This window comes from Anolis carolinensis, unplaced genomic scaffold, assembly GCF_035594765.1.
Source record: "Anolis carolinensis isolate JA03-04 unplaced genomic scaffold, rAnoCar3.1.pri scaffold_13, whole genome shotgun sequence".
NCBI classification, from domain to species: domain Eukaryota; kingdom Metazoa; phylum Chordata; class Lepidosauria; order Squamata; family Dactyloidae; genus Anolis; species Anolis carolinensis.
In genome coordinates this window covers 12,489,898-12,512,197 of record NW_026943824.1, presented here as the reverse complement: position 1 = coordinate 12,512,197, position 22,300 = coordinate 12,489,898, and the positions used below count along the sequence as shown (strand labels likewise).

General features: G+C 39.9%; 1 protein-coding gene across 4 annotated transcripts in view; it reads left to right on the top strand.

The window, feature by feature from the left end:
• chtf18 (chromosome transmission fidelity factor 18) overlaps positions 1 to 22,300 on the top strand; it is a 30,363-nt gene extending 8,063 nt beyond the window's left edge. For all 4 annotated transcript variants that reach the window (XM_008122159.3, XM_008122155.3, XM_008122158.3 and 1 more), the window contains exons 10-23: positions 796 to 893; positions 1,848 to 1,971; positions 3,954 to 4,090; positions 6,720 to 6,813; positions 7,683 to 7,781; positions 11,868 to 11,998; positions 13,540 to 13,693; positions 16,495 to 16,719; positions 16,913 to 17,062; positions 17,433 to 17,563; positions 17,760 to 17,904; positions 19,677 to 19,796; positions 20,091 to 20,148; positions 22,057 to 22,300. In XM_008122159.3, the coding sequence (XP_008120366.2) occupies positions 796 to 893; positions 1,848 to 1,971; positions 3,954 to 4,090; positions 6,720 to 6,813; positions 7,683 to 7,781; positions 11,868 to 11,998; positions 13,540 to 13,693; positions 16,495 to 16,719; positions 16,913 to 17,062; positions 17,433 to 17,563; positions 17,760 to 17,904; positions 19,677 to 19,796; positions 20,091 to 20,148; positions 22,057 to 22,193 (1,803 nt within the window). In that variant the 3' untranslated portion in view covers positions 22,194 to 22,300. The remainder of the gene's footprint in view (positions 1 to 795; positions 894 to 1,847; positions 1,972 to 3,953; positions 4,091 to 6,719; positions 6,814 to 7,682; positions 7,782 to 11,867; positions 11,999 to 13,539; positions 13,694 to 16,494; positions 16,720 to 16,912; positions 17,063 to 17,432; positions 17,564 to 17,759; positions 17,905 to 19,676; positions 19,797 to 20,090; positions 20,149 to 22,056) is intronic.

The window sequence follows — 22,300 nt, the reverse complement described above, 5'->3', positions numbered from 1 at the left end:
AAATCCAGTCCAGGTTAGAGAAGGAGAAGTCAGCAATACGAAATCCAGTCCAGGTCATACACAGAGTCAAAGCGTAGAATGCAGCATGGCAACTAATGCATAAGATCAACATGAAGCAGTCCAGAGAAAACCCTCACAGTTCCAACCCCCACAGCCATGGATAACCCAGATTAAACTTACGTTCACAGAAGTCTTCCCAAAGCATGTCTTCCCAAACAGCTCGCAAGGACACACAAACACCCAACAACACTTTGCCACTGTGCCAACCCTCAAACGTGTCGCTACTTGTGGGTTTTCTAAAGATGTCCTGGATCTCTCGCACCTTAGTCCAGTCCAGTACCTCATCCTCTGAACTTGTCATCCCATCCTCCTGATTCTCAACCCCATCATCCCCCTCAAAGCCCTCAAATGAGTCATCGTCAGTAGGCTCCATAAGTATTTCCCGGATCCGCTTCCTTTGTTGCTCCTCATCGGAGTCTTGTTCACGAGTAGTCTTTCTTCCTCTTCTAGTGCACCTAGTAGTATCATTACTCAAAGACTCCATCACAACAAATAGGATGAGAAAGATTTATATATCAGAGATGTATCTACCAGTTACAGCAGTATCTACCAGTAATTGTATATTAATAATAATATTGTGTCATTCAATGCATCCCTTGCAACACATGACACTCATATTGGATTATAAAGTAATTACGGTATATCTCTTGTTCAGTGAATTCGTTGCAAAACACGACACACATGTTCAGTTATAAAATAATATTTTATTATCATTTATATTATTGTTATTTGCAGGTTGCCCTCCTGTGCGGCCCCCCTGGTTTGGGGAAGACCACCTTGGCACACGTCATTGCAAAGCATGCTGGGTACAACGTAGTGGAGATGAATGCCAGGTAAGCAATTGGGGTTGATGGAGACATGAAGTCAAAATATCTCTCTCTATATATATAAAAGGGTAATGAAATTTCGGCCTAGGACAAAACAATAAAACTACACATCCCAGAAACACAAAACTTGGCAGCACATTCCCTCATCCATGCCTCTGCGTTCATACAACAAAAAGAAAAGAAAAATAAAGTCCTAATTAGAGGGAGAGGAATAATTGTTTTTATTCAATTGCTGCCAGTTAGAAGGCTAGGCTCCGCCCACTTGGTCTCCTAGCAACCCACTCAGCCCAGGGGAAAGGCAGAGTTAGGCCTCACTTAGGCCTCTTCCACACTGCCTATAAAATACAGATTATCTGATTTTAACTGGATTATATGGCAATAGAGACTCAAGGCCCTTCCACACAGCTATATAACCCATTTATAATTTTATTTTATCTGCTTTGAACTGGATTATCTTGACTATTTCCCATACCACCATACTTCCCCACAGCAACGCGTGGCTGGGCACAGCTAGTACATATAATAAAAGAATTGCCTCCTAGATTTTCTGTTTTTCTTCCACCACAGATATCCCAGTGTTCCTCACACTCTCCATTGGTGTGGAATTTGCATGACCCCTCCCACTGCCTCTCCCTTAACCCTTTTCTATTCTTTTCTATGGCACACAGCAAACAGTAATTGATCAGCAACTGAACATACTAGAGAGGTTTGGGGAGATTTCAACATGATTGATAGGAGTTGTAGGGACTGGGATGTATAGTTCACCTGCAGTCAATGAACACTCTGAACTCCACCAAAGATGGAATTGGATGGTGAGAGTCAGTGCAGTGGAGACACGGGTTCAAATCCTTTCTTGGCCATGGCAACCCATTGGAAAGCCTTGGACAAGTCACACTGTCTCAGCCTCGGAGGGAAGCAATGGCAAACGTTTTGAAAACTGGATTTCTTCTTTCTTTGCAGCGACGACCGCAGTCCGGAGGCCTTCAAGACGCGCATCGAAGCCGCCACTCAAATGCGGTCGGTCCTGGGAGCCAATGAGAAGCCCAATTGCCTGGTCATTGATGAGATTGACGGTGCCCCCACGGTAAGGGAGCCTCTCCATTGGCTGGCACTGTTCCTGCTTCTTTTATAAAAAAAACATTTTCCAAGATCTATTTGTGCTGCAAAGGACCTTCAAAATGAAGTAGAAGTAACTACAAGTTGGATCTCCCTTCTATGAAATATATGGGATCAGATTATTTGATATATTTTTTGCATTGTTTTTGGAGTATTTCCATATATTTGGAGATGGGACCCAAATCTCTTGGGTTTATTTATTTAAATTTTATTATTATTATTATTATTAATAATAATAATAATAATAATAATACAATAAAATATAATAATAATCCAAAAATATAATAGCAACATTATTCTAAATATTATTATTAAAATCAGTTTCATTTACTCCTTATAATACACATAGCCTGGAGTTAATTATCAAGTATATTAATAATAATAATAATAATAATAATAATAATAATAATAATAATAATAATAACAACAACAATACAATAATAAAATATAATAATGATAGAAAAATGTAATAGCATTGTTATTAGTATTTGTAAAGATGTCAGGCAGGGTGGAAACCTTTTTAAATCCCCACCGCTGACACCAATTGTAAAGATGTCAGAAAGGGGGGAATCCTTTTGAAAATCCCACCGCTGCCACCAATTTGTAAAGAGCTAAGAACGACTGAGGTTCTTTCAGGCAGTTTGTGGAGAACTCAGGCAGGGGGGAATCCTTTTAAATCCCACCTCTGCCACCAAATTGCAAAGATGTCATTATTATATATTTTATGTCCGCTGCCACCATTTATTAAAGATGTTTTATTTAAAAGCTGCCAACAGAGGTAAAGATGTTTATAATACGGCCACCAGATGTTAAGGGGATTATCAACTCTTGCCACCACTATAGAAGATGTAGCCACTGGCTACTTAGATAGGAGACTTTTAAAATTTTATTTTTATTTTTTTTCGTGTTTGCTTTTGATGATAATATAGATTTCAGATAATATAGATTTAGATTTGAGATGTTAAAAAAAACAATAACACGTTTATTCAGGCACAAGCTTAATGGTTACAATTCTCACTTAGAGGCACTTTGATTGACAGTTGCAATTCTATACTGAGGTGTTTCAAACTTTAAAATGCCACTTCCTTCTCTCTTCTGCTTTAACCTGCAGTCACCCTGTGAATTACAATCACAGCCTATCTGTTCCTTATCTGGAAACAGGTTACCTTAAAATAAGTCACCAAACTTATTTTGAAATTGACTCAAAATGACCAATTGAGTCTCCCTGATCCCCTAACTTAGGATCAGCCTTCCCTGAGCTTCAACAGAGCCCAGACTCTAAAATCAACCTTCCCTGTGGTTCTCTGACCACAGACTGCGCTTCCCTCCAAATTCTGCTCTCTCTTCAGCTAAACGCAGTTGGCTCCGCCCAGTTCTCCATGGCAACCACTCATGAGTACAAAGTAACTGAAATATTAACTCTTTTTAAAACACAGTTAAACATGGCATCTGAAAATAAAAAAAAATCACACTTCGTTACAGTATTATTATTATTAAAGCCAACTTGAGCTCTTACTCTTTATAATTTTTTACTCTTTATAATTCACATAGCCTGGTGTTTATTATTATTATTATTATTATTATTATTATTATTATTATTATTATATAATAATAAATCTAGCATATACATCTCGTTTGTGGTGTCATACTGTCTTTGTGTCAACAACAACAATAAAATATAATGTCAGCATTATTCATAATATTATTATTAAAATCAACTGAACTCTCATGGGTTTTGTTCAGTTTTCTCTCTCTCTATTTAGGAGATTTTCATAATTGCAAACAATACAGGCCCACAATGTCTTAATGGGGTTTTGGGGCTGAGAGTGTGACTTTCCTGAGGTCACTCTGTGAGTTTCTGTGACTTGAATCCACGGGGATTTGAACCCTGGCCTCTTTCAATGCCATTCGTATTGCTATTTGTTCCAACTGCTCCATTTGTGTCTCCAGGCCTCCATCAATGTGCTGTTGGGGATCGTCAACCGGAAGGCGGCGGAGAAGGAATCGGAACCCGGATCCGGAAAGACAAAGCGGAGGAAGGAGGGCGGGCTCCTCTTGCGGCCCATCATTTGCATTTGCAACGACCAGTAAGAGAACTTTACTTATGAGAAGAGAAGATGTTGCTGGATGGGAGAGGAATGCATTGGTTCTTCCGTTCGTTCTTGAAATGATCATTGCAGTCTTGTGATGCTCTCTTTTACTTGGTGTTCCTTGCTTTTCCTATTGCCTTTGAAATGCCTCTTTTCGCATCTTATCTCCTAGATACGTCCCTTTGCTGCGTCTTTGTGGAATTCCCAATTTCTCTGCTTTCAGAGTGTTGCTCTTTATTTACTGTCCTGGTTTTAGAGATTATATTGTTCTGTATTATTCTATCACAGTAATTATTTCATATTACAGTAGAATCTCACTTATCCAACATTCGCTTATCCAATGTTCTGGATTATCCAACACAGGCTGCCTTTTAGTAGTCAGTGTTTTTGTAGTCAGTGTTTTAAATTCATTGTGATACTTTGGTGGTAAATTCGTAACTACAGTAATTACTACGTAGCGTTACTGTGCATTGAACTACTTTTTCTGTCAAATTTGTTGTATAACATGATGTTTTGGTGCTTAATTTGTATAATGATGATCTAATTTGATGTTTAATAGGCTTTTCCTTAATCCCTCCTTATTATCCAAGATATTTGCTTATCCAAGGTTCTGCCAGCCTGTTTAGCTTGGATAAGTGAGACTCTACTGTATATAAAAATGTAATGTGCATTTTTCCCATGGAGTAAACAACAAAACCACTGAACCAAATCACACCAAATTTGGCCACAAAAGACATAGTCATCCAATCTATATCTTTCAAACGGCTTTTCCTGAATCCCTTATTATTATCAAACATATTCACTTATCCAACATTCTGCCGGCCTGTTTATGTTGGATAAGTGACTCTACTGTATATTGATACTGTTATATTATCTGTTTAGAACTGGATTATATGAGGCCCCTTCTTCACAGCTGTATAAAATGCACACAGAAGTGGATTATATGGCAGTGTGGAGTCAAGATAATCCAGTGCAAAGCAGATAATATAAGATTCTAAATGGGTATATAGCTGTGTGGAATGGTCTTGAGTCTATAATAATAATAATAATAATAATAATAATTAAAAAAAAAACTTTATTTATACCCTGCCACCATCTCCCCAACGGGGACTTGGGGCGGCTAACATGGAGCCATGCCCAGAGCAATACAATATAATAAAATATAAAAACAGCATATCATAGCACAATTAAAAGTAATACAATAAATGATAATAGACATTACATCAAGAAATCAAAGAAACAGTAAAACAAGGGCAGGCCGCATGGACACAAAGATAAAACTCGGAGTGAGAGGGACAGGGGGTACTCCACTGAGGACAGGGACACATGAAAGTGGGGCAATCTAGAGGATAGATGTTGAGGGGGGAGTAACACAGAAATATATAACAGAAATTACTCACCGAAAGCACAGCGGAAGAGCCATGTTTTCAAGTCTTTCCTAAAAGCTAACAGAGTGGGAGCTTGCCTGATTTCAGTGGGTAGTGAATTCCATAGTCGGGGGGCCACAGCAGAAAAGGCCCTCTCCCTTGTACTCACAAGGCGGGCCTGGGAAATAGACAGTGGTGATAAAAGGGCCTCCCCGGATGATCGCAAAGATCGGGCAGGTTTATGGAAGGAGAGACGGTCACGGAGATAGGTGGGTCCCAAACCGTTTAGGGCTTTATAGATGATGGTCTGCACCTTGAATTGGGACCGGAAGATGAACGGCAGCCAGTGGAGCTCCTTAAACAAGGGAGTGGATCTCTCCCTGTAACTTGCCCCCGTTATTAATCTGGCAGCTGAGCGTTGGACCAATTGTAATTTCTGGGCCGTCTTCAAGGGAAGCCCCACGTAGAGCGCATTACAGTAGTCCAGTCTAGAGGTAACTAAGGCATGGACCACCGTGATCAAGTCAGACTTCACGAGGTATGGTCGTTTGAGTTGTGCGAAAGCCCTCCCGGCCACCGCCGACATCTGAGCCTCAAGCGTCAACGCTGAATCCAGGAGGACCCCCAAACTGCGGACCTGTGATTTCAGGGGGAGTGCGACCCCGTCCAGCACAGGTTGCCACCCAATACCCCGATCCGACGCACGACTGACCAGGAGGGCCTCTGTCTTGTCGGGATTGATTCTCAGCTTGTTCCTCCTCATCCAGTCCGCCACAGCGGCCAGGCACTGGTTCAGTCTACACTGCCATATAATCCAGTGGAAATTAGATAATCTGTGGAAGAGGCCTAAGTGAGGCCTAACTCTGCCTATCCCCTGGGCTGAGTTGGTTGCTAGGAGACCAAGTGGGCAGAGCTTAGTCTTCTAACTGGCAGCAATGGGATAAAAACAATTATTCCTCTCCCTCTAATTAGGACTTTATTTTTCTTTTCTTTTTGTTGTATCAACGTAGAGGCGTGGATGATGGGTTGTGTTTTCAAATTTCGAGGTTGGGGGGCCTGTAGTTTTGTTGTTTTGTCCGCTGCCCTGATGCCATCACTCTTTTATATATATAGATGTTGCTGAATGGGAGATGAAGGCATTGCTTCTTCCGTTAGTTCTTTGGGATGATCATTGCAGTCTTGTGATGCTCGCGTTTACTTGGTGTTCCTTGCTTCTCCTATTGCCTTTGAAATGCATCTTTCCGCCTCTTATCTCCTAGATACGTCCCTTCGCTGCGTCTTCTGCGGCAGCAATCTTTCCTTCTCAACTTCCCCACAACGTCCCAGTCCCGACTGGTCCAGAGGCTGCAGGAGGTATCATTATTAATATTAAGTATTATTAATTATGATGATTTATTATTATTGTTATGTATTAATTTGTACTGGTACCCAAATCAGCTCACAATCGTGAGATACTATTGCAACACAACTACAAACTGTGTTTGAAAAATCCTATGGAATTATTTGATGTGACTTTATTCTCTTTAGTATACGTATTATGGCAGAACTCTTGAGATGTGAATGTTAAGTTTGTGTTTAGAAAAGGTATTATGTGCCGTTGTCAAGGAAAGAAAGGGAAGAGAAGGGGGGAGAAGGGGAAAAAAGAAGAAGAAAAAGAAAAAAAATTAAAGAAAAAGAAATACGTAATGCTATTTGGACAAGCTGGAATGTTACTAAATTAGAAATAGGTGATTTCTGAAAAGGTTAAATATGTTGGAATAATGTTAATGAAACATTTGATTGTGACTTTAAACATGTTCAAAACACAGAAAATATTTTATTGCTTGTTCTCACTCTTATGGTTTTTTTTTACTAATGTGATGTCATGATGTGTTTAGACATGCTCCAAAATTCTCTTGATCATGAAGATATATTCCATGCCTTGTAAGGAGTCTCTTTTTTTAAAAAAATACTAGGATTTCTGTATATGATAGGGAGTGGTGAGAAGTATCTGGTGGCTCTTGCTTTGAAAATGTTTTGAATTAGCGTGAACAGCTAATAATGTTATATTTATTTTGCACAAGTTGTCATTTCAATACAGCTCATTATTTTCGAATGTATATTTTCTGATTGTGTATTAGACTGTTTGTGCCAAATAACTAATAAAAATATATATATATATTTTAAAAAGCTGTATTTGCAAGGCTGCCTGTGTAATGGCTGCTCATTTGGGTGTTTCCCAGGTCACCGCCTGTCAAGGCATGAAAGCTGACCCTGGGGCTCTGGTGGCTCTGTGCGAGAAAACGGAGAATGACATCCGCTCATGCATTAACACCTTGCAGGTAAGTCATGAAGGAGGCCTTTACGGTTGTATGCGCATACACAAGGGCATAAGGAGCCAAGACCTGGGGATGGAGAAGGGGAGGAGGCCTTGATAACAGTGATTATTAGGATCAGGGCATGAGGATGATGGTGATGGCTAGATGACAGTGATGTTCATGTCTAGATGACGACAATGGGGATGATGATGGCCTTGATTATGATGATCAGGATCAGGACTACCTGACAATTATGAGGCTAGATGAGGAGGGCTAGGTGACGACGACAGTGACGAGGGAGGGGCTAGGTGATGATGAGAGCTAGATGACGACGAGAGCTAGATGACGACGATGAGGGCTAGATGATGACGATTATGATGATGAGCTAGATGACGATGAGAACTAGATGACGATGATGAGGGCTAGATGATGACGATGATGACGATGAGAGCTAGGTGACGACGATGATGATGGCTAGATGACAAGGGCTAGATGATAGTGATGATGATGATGAGGGCGTGATGATTATGAGGGCTAGATGATGACGAAGATGATGATGAGAGCTAGATGACGATGAGAGCTAGATGACGACGATGATGAGGGCTAGATGATGACGATTATGATGATGAGCTAGATGACGATGAGAGCTAGATGACGATGATGAGGGCAAGATGATGACGATTATGACGATGAGAGCTAGATGACGACGATGAGGGCTAGATGACAAGGGCTAGATAATGATAGTGATGATGAGGGCGTGATGATGATGAGGGCTAGATGATGATGAAGATGATGACGAGGGCTAGATGACGATGAGAGCTAGATGATGACAACGATGATGACGAGGGCTAGATGACGAGAGCTAGATGATGACAACGACGATGAGGGCTAGATGATGACGAAGATGATGAGGGCTAGATGACGATGAGAGCTAGATGATGACGATGATGAGGGCTAGATGATGACGATGATGATGATAAGGGCTAGATTATGATAAGGGCTAGATGATGAGAGCTAGATGATGATGATGAGGGCTAGATGACTATGAGAGCTAGATGATGACAACAATGATGAGGGCTAGATGATGACGATGATGTGGGCTAGATGATGATGATGATGATGATGAGGGCTTGATGATGATGATGATGATGATGAGGCCTAGATGACGATGAGAGCTAGATGATGACGACGATGATGATGAGGGCTTGATGATGATGATGATGATAAGGGCTAGATTATGACGATGATGATGAGGGCTAGATGATGAGGGCTAGATCATGATAGTGATGATGATGAGGGCTAGATGATGACAGTGATGATGAGGGCTAGATGATGACAATAATGATAATGAGGGCTAAATAATGATGACAGGACTTTTAATATCTCTTGTTTTAATGATGTATCCCACCTTGAGCCACAGAGAAAAGCTGGTAATAAATTCAGTATTATTTTTTATTATTTTCTTCCTTTGTTGTTATTATTTTAATATACAGTATTTTTATTTTAGGACATACACATACACAACAGTTACAGTTCCCCCCACCACCACGAGGGTTATTTTCTTTTATATATTAATCCTGTTTGAGACTATCCTTCTAGATTGTATAACATCTCTATCTTATTTCTTATGGCCTGATCTCTAGACTTATTCATAATATCATTCTTGACCTGGTTCCATCTTCAACTTCTTGCATTCTATTTTCATTACCTTTTGAATCATTTAATTTTACATCAGTAATTTCGAATTCCATTTGGTCCACCATATACCGATACCCAAAGGAGCCCTGGTGGCGAAGTGTGTTAAAGCACTGAGCTGCTGAACTTGCAGACCAAAAGGTCCCAGGTTCAAACCCCGGGAGCGGCAGGAGCTGTTGTTGTTAGCTCCAGCTTCTGCCAACCTAGCAGTTTGAAAACATGCCAATGTGAGTAGATCAATAGGTGTTGCACCTCAGAATAGTTCACCTTGCTATAGATAACCAGTCAAACACAGAAGAAAGTCTTTTGAAGTTTTATTAAGCAAAGCAGTTATATAAATCAAGCAGGCAATCAAAAAGGTTTTCAAAGTTGCAATGAAAGAGTCAATAAGTATCCAATTGTATCATAAGTCATGAAAAGGTCCATTAGTCCAAAAAAGTAATAATCCATAAAGCAAGGCAGTAGTCAGTAAATTCCAAGAACAAGGCCCAAAAGTACAAAGATCCAAGAACACAGGAGACGAGAACATCCACATAGAGGAAGTGAGGATTTGCTTTGACAAAGAAGCAATCTGCAAAGTGCACTTTTAAAAGCAACCCAGAAAGGCATTTCTTTTCCCAGAGCTGGCCTCTTTTTTGCGCGCCAGTCTCTCACTCCTTCGGACCTGAGAACCCCTCCAAGATAGACGGTCCTCCCTAGATAAATCATTGCTTATGCTATTGTTATCTTGCACCTGAGACGGGACTGAACTCTCTCCCTCATTATTTCCCATGGGAATGTCAGCCTGTCCGTTATCTATAGTTTCTGGGGTCAACAGTTCATTCTAATCAAACTGCAAGTCTCCAGCCTCTGAGTCAGCCTGCATCTCTAAATCAGCTTCTGACTCTGCCGGCTCTTGTATCTGAAAACCAAAATCCCCTTCTTCTTCATCCTGAACCTGGCTAGCCTGTGGCTGAGTTACAACAATAGGTACCGCTCCAGTGGGAAGGTAACGGTGCTCCATGCAGTCATGCCGGCCACATGACCTTGGAGGTGTCTATGGACAATGCCGGCTCTTCAGCTTAGACATGGAGATGAGCACCAACCCCTAGAGTCAGAAATGACTGGACTTAACGTCAGGGGAAAACCTTTACCTATACCAATACCACTTTACTGTCCACTTTGATTGATCTTTCCATCCCAATACTATTACCACTTGTGTGCACTCAATTATTGTTTCTGTTATTTCCCTGTAATTTCCCATTCCCTCCCTTTGTACTAAGACCGCAATTTCTTTTTTTATAACCCAACTAGCTGTGCCCGGCCACGCATTGCTCTGGCGAAGTATGGTGGTATGGGAACTAAAGTATTGAGGAATTGGTGGTAGTTAAGGTAAAGGGTAAAGGTTTTCCCCTGACATCTAGTACATTATAAATGGGTTATATAGCTGTGTGGAAGGGCCTTGAGTCTACATGGCCATATAATCCAGTTCAAATCAGATTATCTGTATCTTATAGGCAGTGTGGAAGAGGCCTAAGTGAGGCCTAACTATGCCTGTCCCCTGGGCTGAGTGGGTTGCTAGGAGACCAAGTGGGCGGAGCTTAGCCTTCTAACTGGCAGCAATTGGATAAAAACAATTATTCCTCTCCCTCTAATTAGGACTTTATTTTTCTTTTCTTTTTGTTGTATGAACGTAGAGGCATGGGTGAGGGGTTGTGCTGCCAAGTTTAGTGTTTCTGGGATGTGTAGTTTTGTTGTTTTGTCCTAGGCCGAAATTTTATTACCCTTTTATATATATACAGTAGAGTCTCACTTATCCAACACTCGCTTATCCAACGTTCTGGATTATCCAACGCATTTTTGTTTTCAATATATCGTGATATTTTGGTGCTAAATTCATAAATACAGTAATTACTACATAGCATTACTGTGTATTGAACTACTTTTTCTGCCAAATTTGTTGCCTAACATGATGTTTTGGTGCTTCATTTGTAAAATCATAACCTAATTTGATGTTTAATAGGCTTTTCCCTAATGCCTCCTTATTATCCAACATATTTGCTTATCCAACATTCTGCCGGCCCGTTTATGTTGGATAAGTGAGACTCTAGTGTAGATGAATTCCTAATATTCGGTTTGACACATTTTATATACTCTGCCAGAAGTATTGTACCTGTTTGCATTCCCACATCATGTGCATAGACCGCCCATTCTGTTGACATCCATGCCAGCACTGACTTTCCCTCTTTTTATAATAATATGTCGTTGTTGTTATTGTTATTATACTCCAAATACCCGCAAGGCACTGGATCCTATCCGATTGCAGAATTTAAGTGGGGTCAGTGCTTGATTCAAATGAAGACAAGAGCTGTGACGAAGTCGCACCATTTGCTGTCCCTTGCCATGAGTTCCAATTCCTCTTTGCTTTTGTCCCAGTTCCTCTACAGCCGAGGGAAGAAAGAACTGACCGCCAGGACGGTCCAGATGGCCAAAGTGGGCTTGAAAGACCAGAACAAGGGGCTGTTTTCTGTCTGGCAGGAGATCTTCCAGCTCCCAAAGATGCAGAGGTGAGGGGGGAAGGCTGGGTCTCGGAGACAAGTTCACATCCATCTCACAAAATTATTATAATTACTAGCTTTGCCCGGCCACGCGTTACTGTGGCTTATGCTTTCAGAGTGTTGCTCTTTATTTACTGTCCTGATTTTAGAAATTATATTGTTCTGTATTATTATATCACAGTAATTATTACATATTATATTTATAATCTTATATTATCTGTTTAGAACTGGATTATATGAGGCCCCTTCTACACAGCTGTATAAAATGCACACTGAAGTGGATTATATGGTAGTGTGAAGTCCAGATAATCCAGTTCAAAGCAGATAATATAAGATAATAATTGGGTTATATGGCTGTGTAGAAGGGCCTTGAGTCTACACTGCCATATACTGTAATCCAGTTAAAATCAGATAATCTGTATTTTATAGGCAGTGTGGAAGAGGCCTAAGTGAGGCCTAACTCTGCCTTTCCCCTGGGCTGAGTGGGTTGCTAGTGGGCGGAGCTTAGCCTTCTAACTGGCAGCAATTGGATAAAAACAATTACTCCTCTCCCTCTAATTAGGACTTTATTTTTCTTTTCTTTTTGTTGTATGAACGTAGAGGCGTGGATGAGGGGTTGTGCTGCCAAGTTTAGTGTTTCTGGGGTGGGTAGTTTTGTTGTTTTGTCCTAGGCCAAAATTTCATTACCCTTTTATATATATAGACTAGCTGTGCCCGGCCACGCGTTGCTGTGGCAAAGTATGGAGGTATAATTACTACATAGCATTACTGCGCATTGAACTACCTTTTTCTGTCAAATTTGTTGTATCACATGATGTTTTAGTGCTTAATTTGTAAAATCACCTAATTTGATGCTTAATAGGCTTTTCCTGAATCCCTTCTTATTATCCAACATATTCACTAATCCAACGTTCTGCCGGCCCGTTTATGTTGGATAAGTGAGACTCTACTGTATATTGATAATCTAATATTATCTGCTTAGAACTGGATTATATGAGGCCCCTTCTACACAGCTGTATAAAATCCACACTGAAGTGGATTATATGGCAGTGTGGACTCAAGATAATCCAGTTCAAAGCAGATAATATGAGATTATAAATGGGTTATATAGCTATGTGGAAGGGCCTTGAGTCTACACTGCCATATAATCCAGTGCAAATTAGATAATCTGTGGAAGAGGCCGAGGCCTAAGTCTGCCTGTCCCCTGGGCTGAGTTGGTTGCTAGGAGACCAAGTGGGCACAGATTAGTCCTCTAACTGGCAGCAATTGGATAAAAACAATTACTCCTTTCCCTGTAATTAGGACTTTATTTTTCTTTTCTTTTTGTTGTATCAACCTAGAGGCGTGGATGATGGGTTGTGTTGTCAAATTTCGAGGTTGTTGTTTTGTTGGTCGCCGTGATGCCATCACTCATTTATATATATAGATTACCATCACTGTGTTCACATATAAGCCTGAGACACGTTCATGTGCTGAACTGCTGCAAATGCTGTGGCTGCTTTTCTGTTTGCATTCTCTTCCTCAACTTCCTTTCTTCCTTTTTCTCAAAGGCAAAGGATAGGGACGGGCCTTTCGATGTCGTCCGGCGGAAACGAGGGCCTCTTTACGGCGAGTGGGCGGACGTCAGTGAATGCAGCCGAGCAACGGTTCCAGCGCATCCTGCATCTCGGTGCATCCTCTGGGGAGCATGAGAAGCTCAGCCAGGTACTGGTTTGCTGTTGTTTGGAATTATATTTAATACATGTTATTGTCTTTCCCTATGAGGTGTGTATGTGTATATGTGTGTGGATAGATAGATAGATAGATAGATAGATAGATAGATAGATAGATAGATAAATGAAATGGTTTCCATTCTTCGGAAAATGCATCCAATGCCTCATTTTCAGACGGAACTGAATTACCGTATATACTCGAGTATAAGCCGACCCGAATGTAAGCCGAGGCACCTAATTTTACCACCAGAAAACTGGGAAAACATTGACTCAAGTATAAGCCGCGAGCGGTAAATTTCAGAAATAAAAATAGATACCAATAAAATGACATTAATCGAGGTATCGGTAGGTTAAATGTTTTTGAATAGTTACATAAAGATAAGAATCTCCGACTCTGATTAAGTCATTATTCTCATCTTCTTCAATGTAAATGCCCTTATGTATCCTTTTAATAATAATAGGGTAAAGTAATAAATGTAATAACAATAATAATATCAGGGTGAAATAATAAATGTATTAATAATAATAAAATAGAGTAAAAACGAAATCCAGCATATCTATCTTGTTTGCTGCGTCATATAACAAAATAAAGTAAAATAAATGTAATAGTATCAATAATAATAGAGTAAAATAATCAATGTAATAATGCCAATAATAATAGAGAAAAATAATAAATGTACTATGTATACTCGAGTATAAGCCGACCAGGACCCTCACTCGAGTATAAGCTGAGGAGGGCTTTTTCAGTTCTAAAAAAGGGCTGAAAACTCTTCACTTATTCACTTCACTTTATTTCTTAATTAGTCGCTCTCCACCAGAATGCTCCAAGTGACTTACAATTTAAACTCGGCTTATATTCAAGTATATACAATATATAGCACTGTGTACTGTACTTTATTGTCCCTTTCCCCCTCTCTCGGTTGATTTGCCATTATCTTATATACAAACTATATCTCCCATATTCCTCATCATTAGATATCATCTGATGAGAGGTGTGATACAAGGCACATTTGTTGATCAAGAGGGCTTTGGATTAGGAGACAAGGATACGAGGTCTGTGTTTTGAATGTCCTTCAGTCTTTTCCCCAACTTCAGTGCTATTGGGTTGTAACTCCCATTATCCCCATAATCAGAAGCGATGGGAGTTGTTTAGCAACGTCTGGGGACTCAAATGAAACACTAAAGAGCATTGACCGCTATGTCAAAAAATAATAATATACTAATATAATAAAAATATAATAATTAATATAATATAATAATATAATAAAAATATAATCCCTCTCTCTGTCCCCATGGTTTCAGCGGGTTCAACGCTGTTTGAAGGCAACCATAATAATAATAATAATAATAATAATAATAATAATAATAATAATAATAATAATAATAATAATAATAAGCACAGCAGACAAAAAAACAGTACAAGAAAATCGCACTACAAACTAGAGCTGACAGCTGACACAACAAAACATTGCATGGGAAGTTCCTTGACAAAACTGAAGGAAAAGCTGATAAGGAGAAGACCTGGCTCTGGCTCACGAATGGGACCCTGAAGAAGGAGACAGAAGGCCTGATCCTTGCAGCCCAGGAGCAAGACATCAGGACAAAGGCAATTCAGGCCAAGATCGAAAAATCAGCTGATGACCCAAAATGCAGACTGTGTAAGGAAACCGACGAAACCATTGATCATCTCCTCAGCTGCTGTAAGAAAATCGCAGAGACAGACTACAAACAGAGGCACAACTATGTGGCCCAAATGATTCATTGGAACTTATACCTCAAGTACCACCTCCCAGCAGCAAAGAACTGGTGGGATCACAAACCTGCAAAAGTATTGGAAAATGAGCACGCAAAGATACTGTGGGACTTCCGAATCCAGACTGACAAAGTTCTGGAACACAACACACCAGACTTCACAGTTGTGGAAAAGGAAAAGGTTTGGATCATTGATGTCGCCATCCCAGGTGAGAGTCGCATTGACGAAAAACAACAGGAAAAACTCAGCCACTCTCAGGACCTCAAGATTGAACTTGAGGCAGAAACCAGAAACTCTGGCAGAAACCAGTGCAGGTGGTCCCGGTAGTGATGGGCACACTGGGTGCCGTGCCAAAAGATCTCAGCCGGCATTTGGAAACTAAATAGACATTGACAAAATTACGATCTGCCAACTGCAAAAGGCCACCCTGCTGGGATCTGCACGCATCATCCAAAAATACATCACACAGTCCTAGACACTTGGGAAGTGTTTGACTTGTGATTTTGTGATATAAAAATCAAGCACATCTATCTTGTTTGCTGTGTCATACGATAATAATAATAATAATAATAACAACAACAACAACACACATCACACAGTCCTAGACACTTGGGACGTGTTTGACTTGTGATTTTGTGATATGAAATCCAGCATATCTATCTTGTTTGCTGTGTCATACAATAATAATAATAATAACAACAACAACAACAACACACATCACACAGTCCTAGACACTTGGGACGTGTTCGACTTGTGATTTTGTGATATGAAATCCAGCATATCTATCTTGTTTGCTGTGTCATAATAAAATAATAATAATAATTTTATTTTTATACTCCGCCCCATCTCCACAAGATGGGGCGGCTTACATGGGGCCAAGCCCAGGCAAAACAGACAATATAAAACACAACAATAATACTAATCAATCAACAATAAAGCAAGTCATAAAACAAATAAGATCATATAAAACAGCCATAATAAGATGAAGGAGGCCCTCCATGGGAATGGGTGGATTAAACGTGACCGTGCTTCTCTTGCAGGGTCTGTTTGAGAACTTCCTCCGCATGAAGGTGAAGGGTTCCTCCTTGGACTTGGCCTGCCTGGGCCTGGAGTGGCTGGGCTTCGCTGACTTGGTCAACCAGGTGGCCCTGAATGGGCAGAGCTTCCACCTGCTGCGCTTCCTGCCCTTCCTCCCCGTCGCCTTCCACTTCCTCTTTGCTGCCCCCAACGTCCCCCACCTGGCCTTCCCCAGCAGCCAGCAGGAGGTCGGTCCCCCAGGGAGAAGTATTATTATTATTGTTATTATTATTATTATTACTATCCATTATTGTTGTCACTTGTTATTATCATTGTCATTATTGCCGTTATTATTATCATGTTACTAACATTATTCTTATTATTATTGTCATTATTATTATCATGTCACTAACATTATTCTTATTCTTATGTCGAATGCAGTGCCTGGCGAAGCGGAGCCAGAGGCAGAACCTGGTGTCATCCATGGCGACTGGGATGGGGCCAGGTTCTCGCAGCCGCTTCGGGTTCCAGGTTCTCGTCCTTGAGGTTCTCGACTTCCTCTTGGAAATCATCTCTCCAAAGCTGAGGCCGGTAAGGAGCCCTCCACATTGGCACATAGGGCATTGTGTGGTTTTATTTTCCATTTAGGGACCAGTTGTCCTGCATTTGCCCTCGCTTCCCAGTTCCCAATAGACGGCCAACTTGACCGTCTCTGGGATCTGCGCGCATCATCCGAAAATACATCCCACAGTCCTAGACACTTCGGAAGTGTTCGACTTGTGATTTTGTGATACGAAATCCAGCATATCTATCTTGTTTGCTGTGTCATAATAAAATAATAATAATAATAATAATAATAATAATAAATAATAATATGCACCCTGGTGTCCAAATACAGTAATAATAACTGACAACATGTCTCCTGGTCTCTAACCCTATCTTACTTTGCTCTTGTCCTCAGGTGAACCCACAGCTGTTCAGCCAGAAGGAGAGGCAGCAGTTGGCGGAGCTGGTGGGCACCATGCTGGCCTTCAACCTGACCTTCCTCCAGGAGCGCAGCCCCGACGGGACCTACCTCTTCGCCCTCGAACCGTGAGTCCCCCTCGCATCCTCTTCCTGGGAATCCAGAGGGAACCATGTTATTCTCTATAGACCAGGCCTGGGCAAATCTTGGCCCTCCAGGTGTTTTGGACTTCAGCTCCCACCATTCCTAATATAAAATATGTAAGTGTTGCTGGGGAAATTCATAAATGAATACCTAGATGAATCAAGGCAAACAAATCCCTAGGAACGTGGAGGAAGTGTGCCGTTTCCCGGATCTCCCGTCTCGGAAACCGCTCTCCTATCAGACCAAGCAATTGATCGCGAGGGAAATCGACTTGGAGAAGATGCGGCGGATGGAAGCCCTTCTCCAGGCCAGGAATGCCGATCCGGTGAGCTAATATTGATCATTTATTGATTTTACTTATTGACAAGTTGCTGATGCCCTTTATTGTTTTTTATATTTTAAGGTGTTTTTGTATTTGACAGTTTTATTTTTTATATTTTTACATTTTTATTATTTACTAGCTGTGCCCGGCCACGCGTTGCTGTGGCGTAGTATGGTGGTATGGGAAATAAAGTATTGAGGAATTGGTGGTCATTAAGGTAAAGGGTAAAGGTTTTCCCATGACATTAAGTCCATTATATATAGCTGTGTGGTTATATAGCTGTGTAGAAGGGCCTTGAGTCTACACTGCCATATAATCCAGTTCAAATCAGATAATCTGTATTTTATAGGCAGTGTGGAAGAAGCCTAAGTGAGGCCTAACTCTGCCTGTCCCCTGGGCTGAGTGGGTTGCTAGGAGACCAAGTGGGCGGAGCTTAGCCTTCTAACTGGCAGCAATTGGATAAAAACAATTATTCATCTCCCTCTAATTAGGACTTTGTTTTTCTTTTCTTTTTGTTGTATGAACGCAGAGGCATGGATGAGGGGCTGTGCTGCCAAGTTTAGTGTTTCTGGGATGTGTAGTTTTGTTCTTTTGTCCTAGGCCGAAATTTCATTACCCTTTTATATATATATAGATACAGTAGAATCTCATTTATCCAACATAAACGGGCCAGCAGAATGTTGGATAAGTGAATATGTTGGATAATAAGGAGAGATTAAGGAGAAGCCTATTAAACATCAAATTAGGTTATGATTTTACAAATTAAGCACCAAAACATCATGTTAGACAACAAATTTGACAGAAAAAGTAGTTCAATAGGCAGTAATGCTATGTAGTAATTACTGTATTTACGAATTTAGCACCAAAATATCACGATGTATTGAAAACATCGACTACAAAAATGCCTTGGATAATCCAGAACCTTGGATAAGCGAATGTTGGATAAGTGAGACTCTACTGTACGTATATTTTTATATTTTATATACAGTAGAGCCTCACTTATCCAAGCTTCACTTATCCAAGGTTCTGTCTGCCTTTTAGTAGTCATTGTTTTTGTAGTAAATGTTGCAATGTTTTGGTGCTAAATTCTTAAACACAGTAATTACTATATAACATTACTGTGTATAGAACTGCTTTTTCTGTCAATTTCTTGTAAAACATGTTTTGGTGCTTAATTTGTAAAATCATAATGTAATTTTTGTTTAATAAGCTTTTTTCTTAATCCCTCATTATCCAAGATTTTCGCTTATCCAATGTTCTGCCGGCCCGTTTATCTTGAATAAGTGAGACTCTACTGTATTGTCATTTTATTTTTAATATTTTAAATATTTAATATTTTATTATAGTGTGTATACATACACAAATATATATACAGTAGAGTCTCACTTATCCAACACTCGCTTATCCAATGTTCTGGATTATCCAACGCATTTTTGTAGTCAATGTTTTCAATATATCGTGATATTTTGGTTCTAAATTCGTAAATACAGTAATTACTACATAGCATTACTTCATATTGAACTACTACTTCTGTCAAATTTGTTGTATAACATGATGTTTTGATGCTTAATTTGTAAAATCATAAACTAATTTGATGTTTAATAGGCTTTTCCTTAATCCCTCCTTATTATCCAACATATTTGCTTATCCAACGTTCTGCCGGCTCGTTTGTTGGATAAGTGAGACTCTACTATATATATAATCATTTATTTTTTTCTGGCTTCCTTCTCACGTTCATGCATTCCTCTTCCTTCCTTGCTTGCTTCCTTCCTTAGTTCTCCATGACAAGCTCAAGCCAAGAAAAAGAAGAGCAGAAAGGAAAACTGAAATCTGGGATCCGAAACCATGAGCAGCGCCTGGACCAGATTGTGAAGAGAGCCACCTTCGAGGAAAAGGTGAGCTGGCCAAGGGCCCGAGTGCATCTACACTGTGTAGTTAACCCAGTTTGGCACCACTTTTAACTGCCACGACTCCATGCTACGGAATCATGGAGTTTATATGGGACTTCTCTGCCAAAGAGGTCCGGTGCCTCACCAAAGCCTGTAATAGCCTTGAGCTGTGATGTCTAGAATCCTAGAGTCCAACCTCATTCTGCAGTAAAGGAATACACAATCCGATCCCTCCCAACAGATGGCAATCCTGCTTCTGCATTGGAGGAGGCATTATTATGGCTCTCTTCTTTTCCGCAGCCGGAAACTGACTTCTTCGGCCGCATCATTGTCAAGAAGAAGGCGACTCCTTCAACAGGTAAGTTTTCTTATCCTTGTTTCCTAATAATTGAGCCATTCAGTGCTGCAGACTACAACACCCATCATTCCATAGCATTAACAATGTATTAATAGTAATATTTCTTCCCAGTCTTTTGATAGTAATAATTTTATTTATTCCCAGCCTGTTAATAATATTTCTCCCCAACCTGTTAATAATAATGTCATTTCTTCCCAGCTTGTTAATATATTTCTTCCCATCCTGCTAATAATCATAATTTGTTCGCAGCCTAATAATTACAATTATTATAATTATAAATATTTCCTAGAGAGTTCTCCAATAATAATAATAATAATAATAATAATAATAATAATAATAATAATAATAATAATAATATGGCTGGGGATAAATATAAATTATGATTATTAGCAGACTGGGAATAAATAACATTATTAACAGATTAGGGAGAAATATTAACAGGCTGTGTGTAAATAACATTTTAGTAATTATCATAACAATTATATGATTACAGTAGAGTCTTACTTATCCAACATAAACGGGCCGGCAGAACCTTGGATGAGCGAATATCTTGGATAATAAGGAGGGATTAAGAGAAAGCCTATTAAACATCAAATTAGGTTATGATTTTACAAATTAAGCACCAAAACATCATGTTATACAACAAATTTGACAGAAAAAGTAGTTCAATACGCAGTAATGTTATGTTGCAATTACTGTATTTACGAATTTAGCACCAAAATATCATGATGTATTGAAAATATTGACTACAAAAATGCATTGGATAATCCAGAACCTTGGATAAGCGAGTCTTGGATAAATGAGACTCTACTGTATTAATAATAATTATAACATAAATTTTATTATTATAATTATAATTAATAATATTAATAATATTTCCCTAGAGAGGAGTTCTCCAATATATTATTATTATTATTATTATTATTATTATTATTATTATTATTATTATTTTATTATGACACAGCAAACAAGATAGATATGCTGGATTTCGTTTCACAAAACCACAAGTCAAACACTTCCCAAGTGTCTCGGACTGTGTGATTTATTTTCGGATGATGGGCACAGATCCCAGTTGGGTGGCTTTTTGCAGTTGGCAGATCGTAATTTTGTCAATGTCTATTGTTTCCAAATGCCGGCTGAGATCTTTTGGCACGGCACCCAGTTTGCCCATCACCACCGGGACCACCTGCACTGGTTTCTACCAGAGTCTTTGAAGTTCCATCTTGAGGTCCTGAGAGCGGCTGAGTTTTTCCTGTTGTTTTTCGTCAATGCAACTGTCACCTGGGATGGCAAACATCAATGATCCAAACCTTTTCCTTTTCCACAACTGTGAAGTCTGGTGTGTTGTGTTCCAGAACTTTGTCAGTCTGGATTCGGAAGTCCCACAGTATCTTTGCGTGCTCATTTTCCAATACTTTTGCAGGTTTGTGATCCCACCAGTTCTTTACTTCTGGGAGGTGGTACTTGAGGCATAAGTTCCAATGAATCATTTGGGCCACATAGTTGTGCCTCTGTTTGTAGTCTGTCTGTGCGATTTTCTTACAGCAGCTGAGGATATGATCAATGGTTTCGTCAGTTTCCTTGCACAGTCTAGAGAGGATTTCTCCAATTTAATAATAATAATAATAATCCAGCATATCTGTCTTGTTTGCTGTGTCATACAACGTCGTTGTGTCAATAATAATAATAATAATAAAATTTCTCCCTGCCTCATAGCGGGGCGCAACAGATGTGAATTTCAAATTCTTAGTTAAAATTGACTGGGTTTTGTGTTTTGGAGCTCATCCTGCAAATGTGTATGTTAGCTCACCTATAACTATATTCCCTTCCCAGAATTGCATTATTTTAGATCCTTTTCTCCTTCTAAAGAGCTTCTTTTCTCGGTCTATCCCGTATTTTCCCCTATAGCTGACCAAATCCCCGAAAAGAACCCCGTAGAAAAGCAGATCGGGAAAGCGGTAGGAAACAGTGACGTCTGGTTCCGGTTCAACGAAGGAGTTTCCAATGCCGTTCGGAGAAACGTCTACATCAAGGATCTGTTCTGAGGGCGAAATCAGAGCCACGGAAGAGAATATGTTTTGCATGTGCTATACAGGGATTTTGTTTTGTATGACTTTCCATTCCATTGAGAAATAAATGACTTCGAGACACA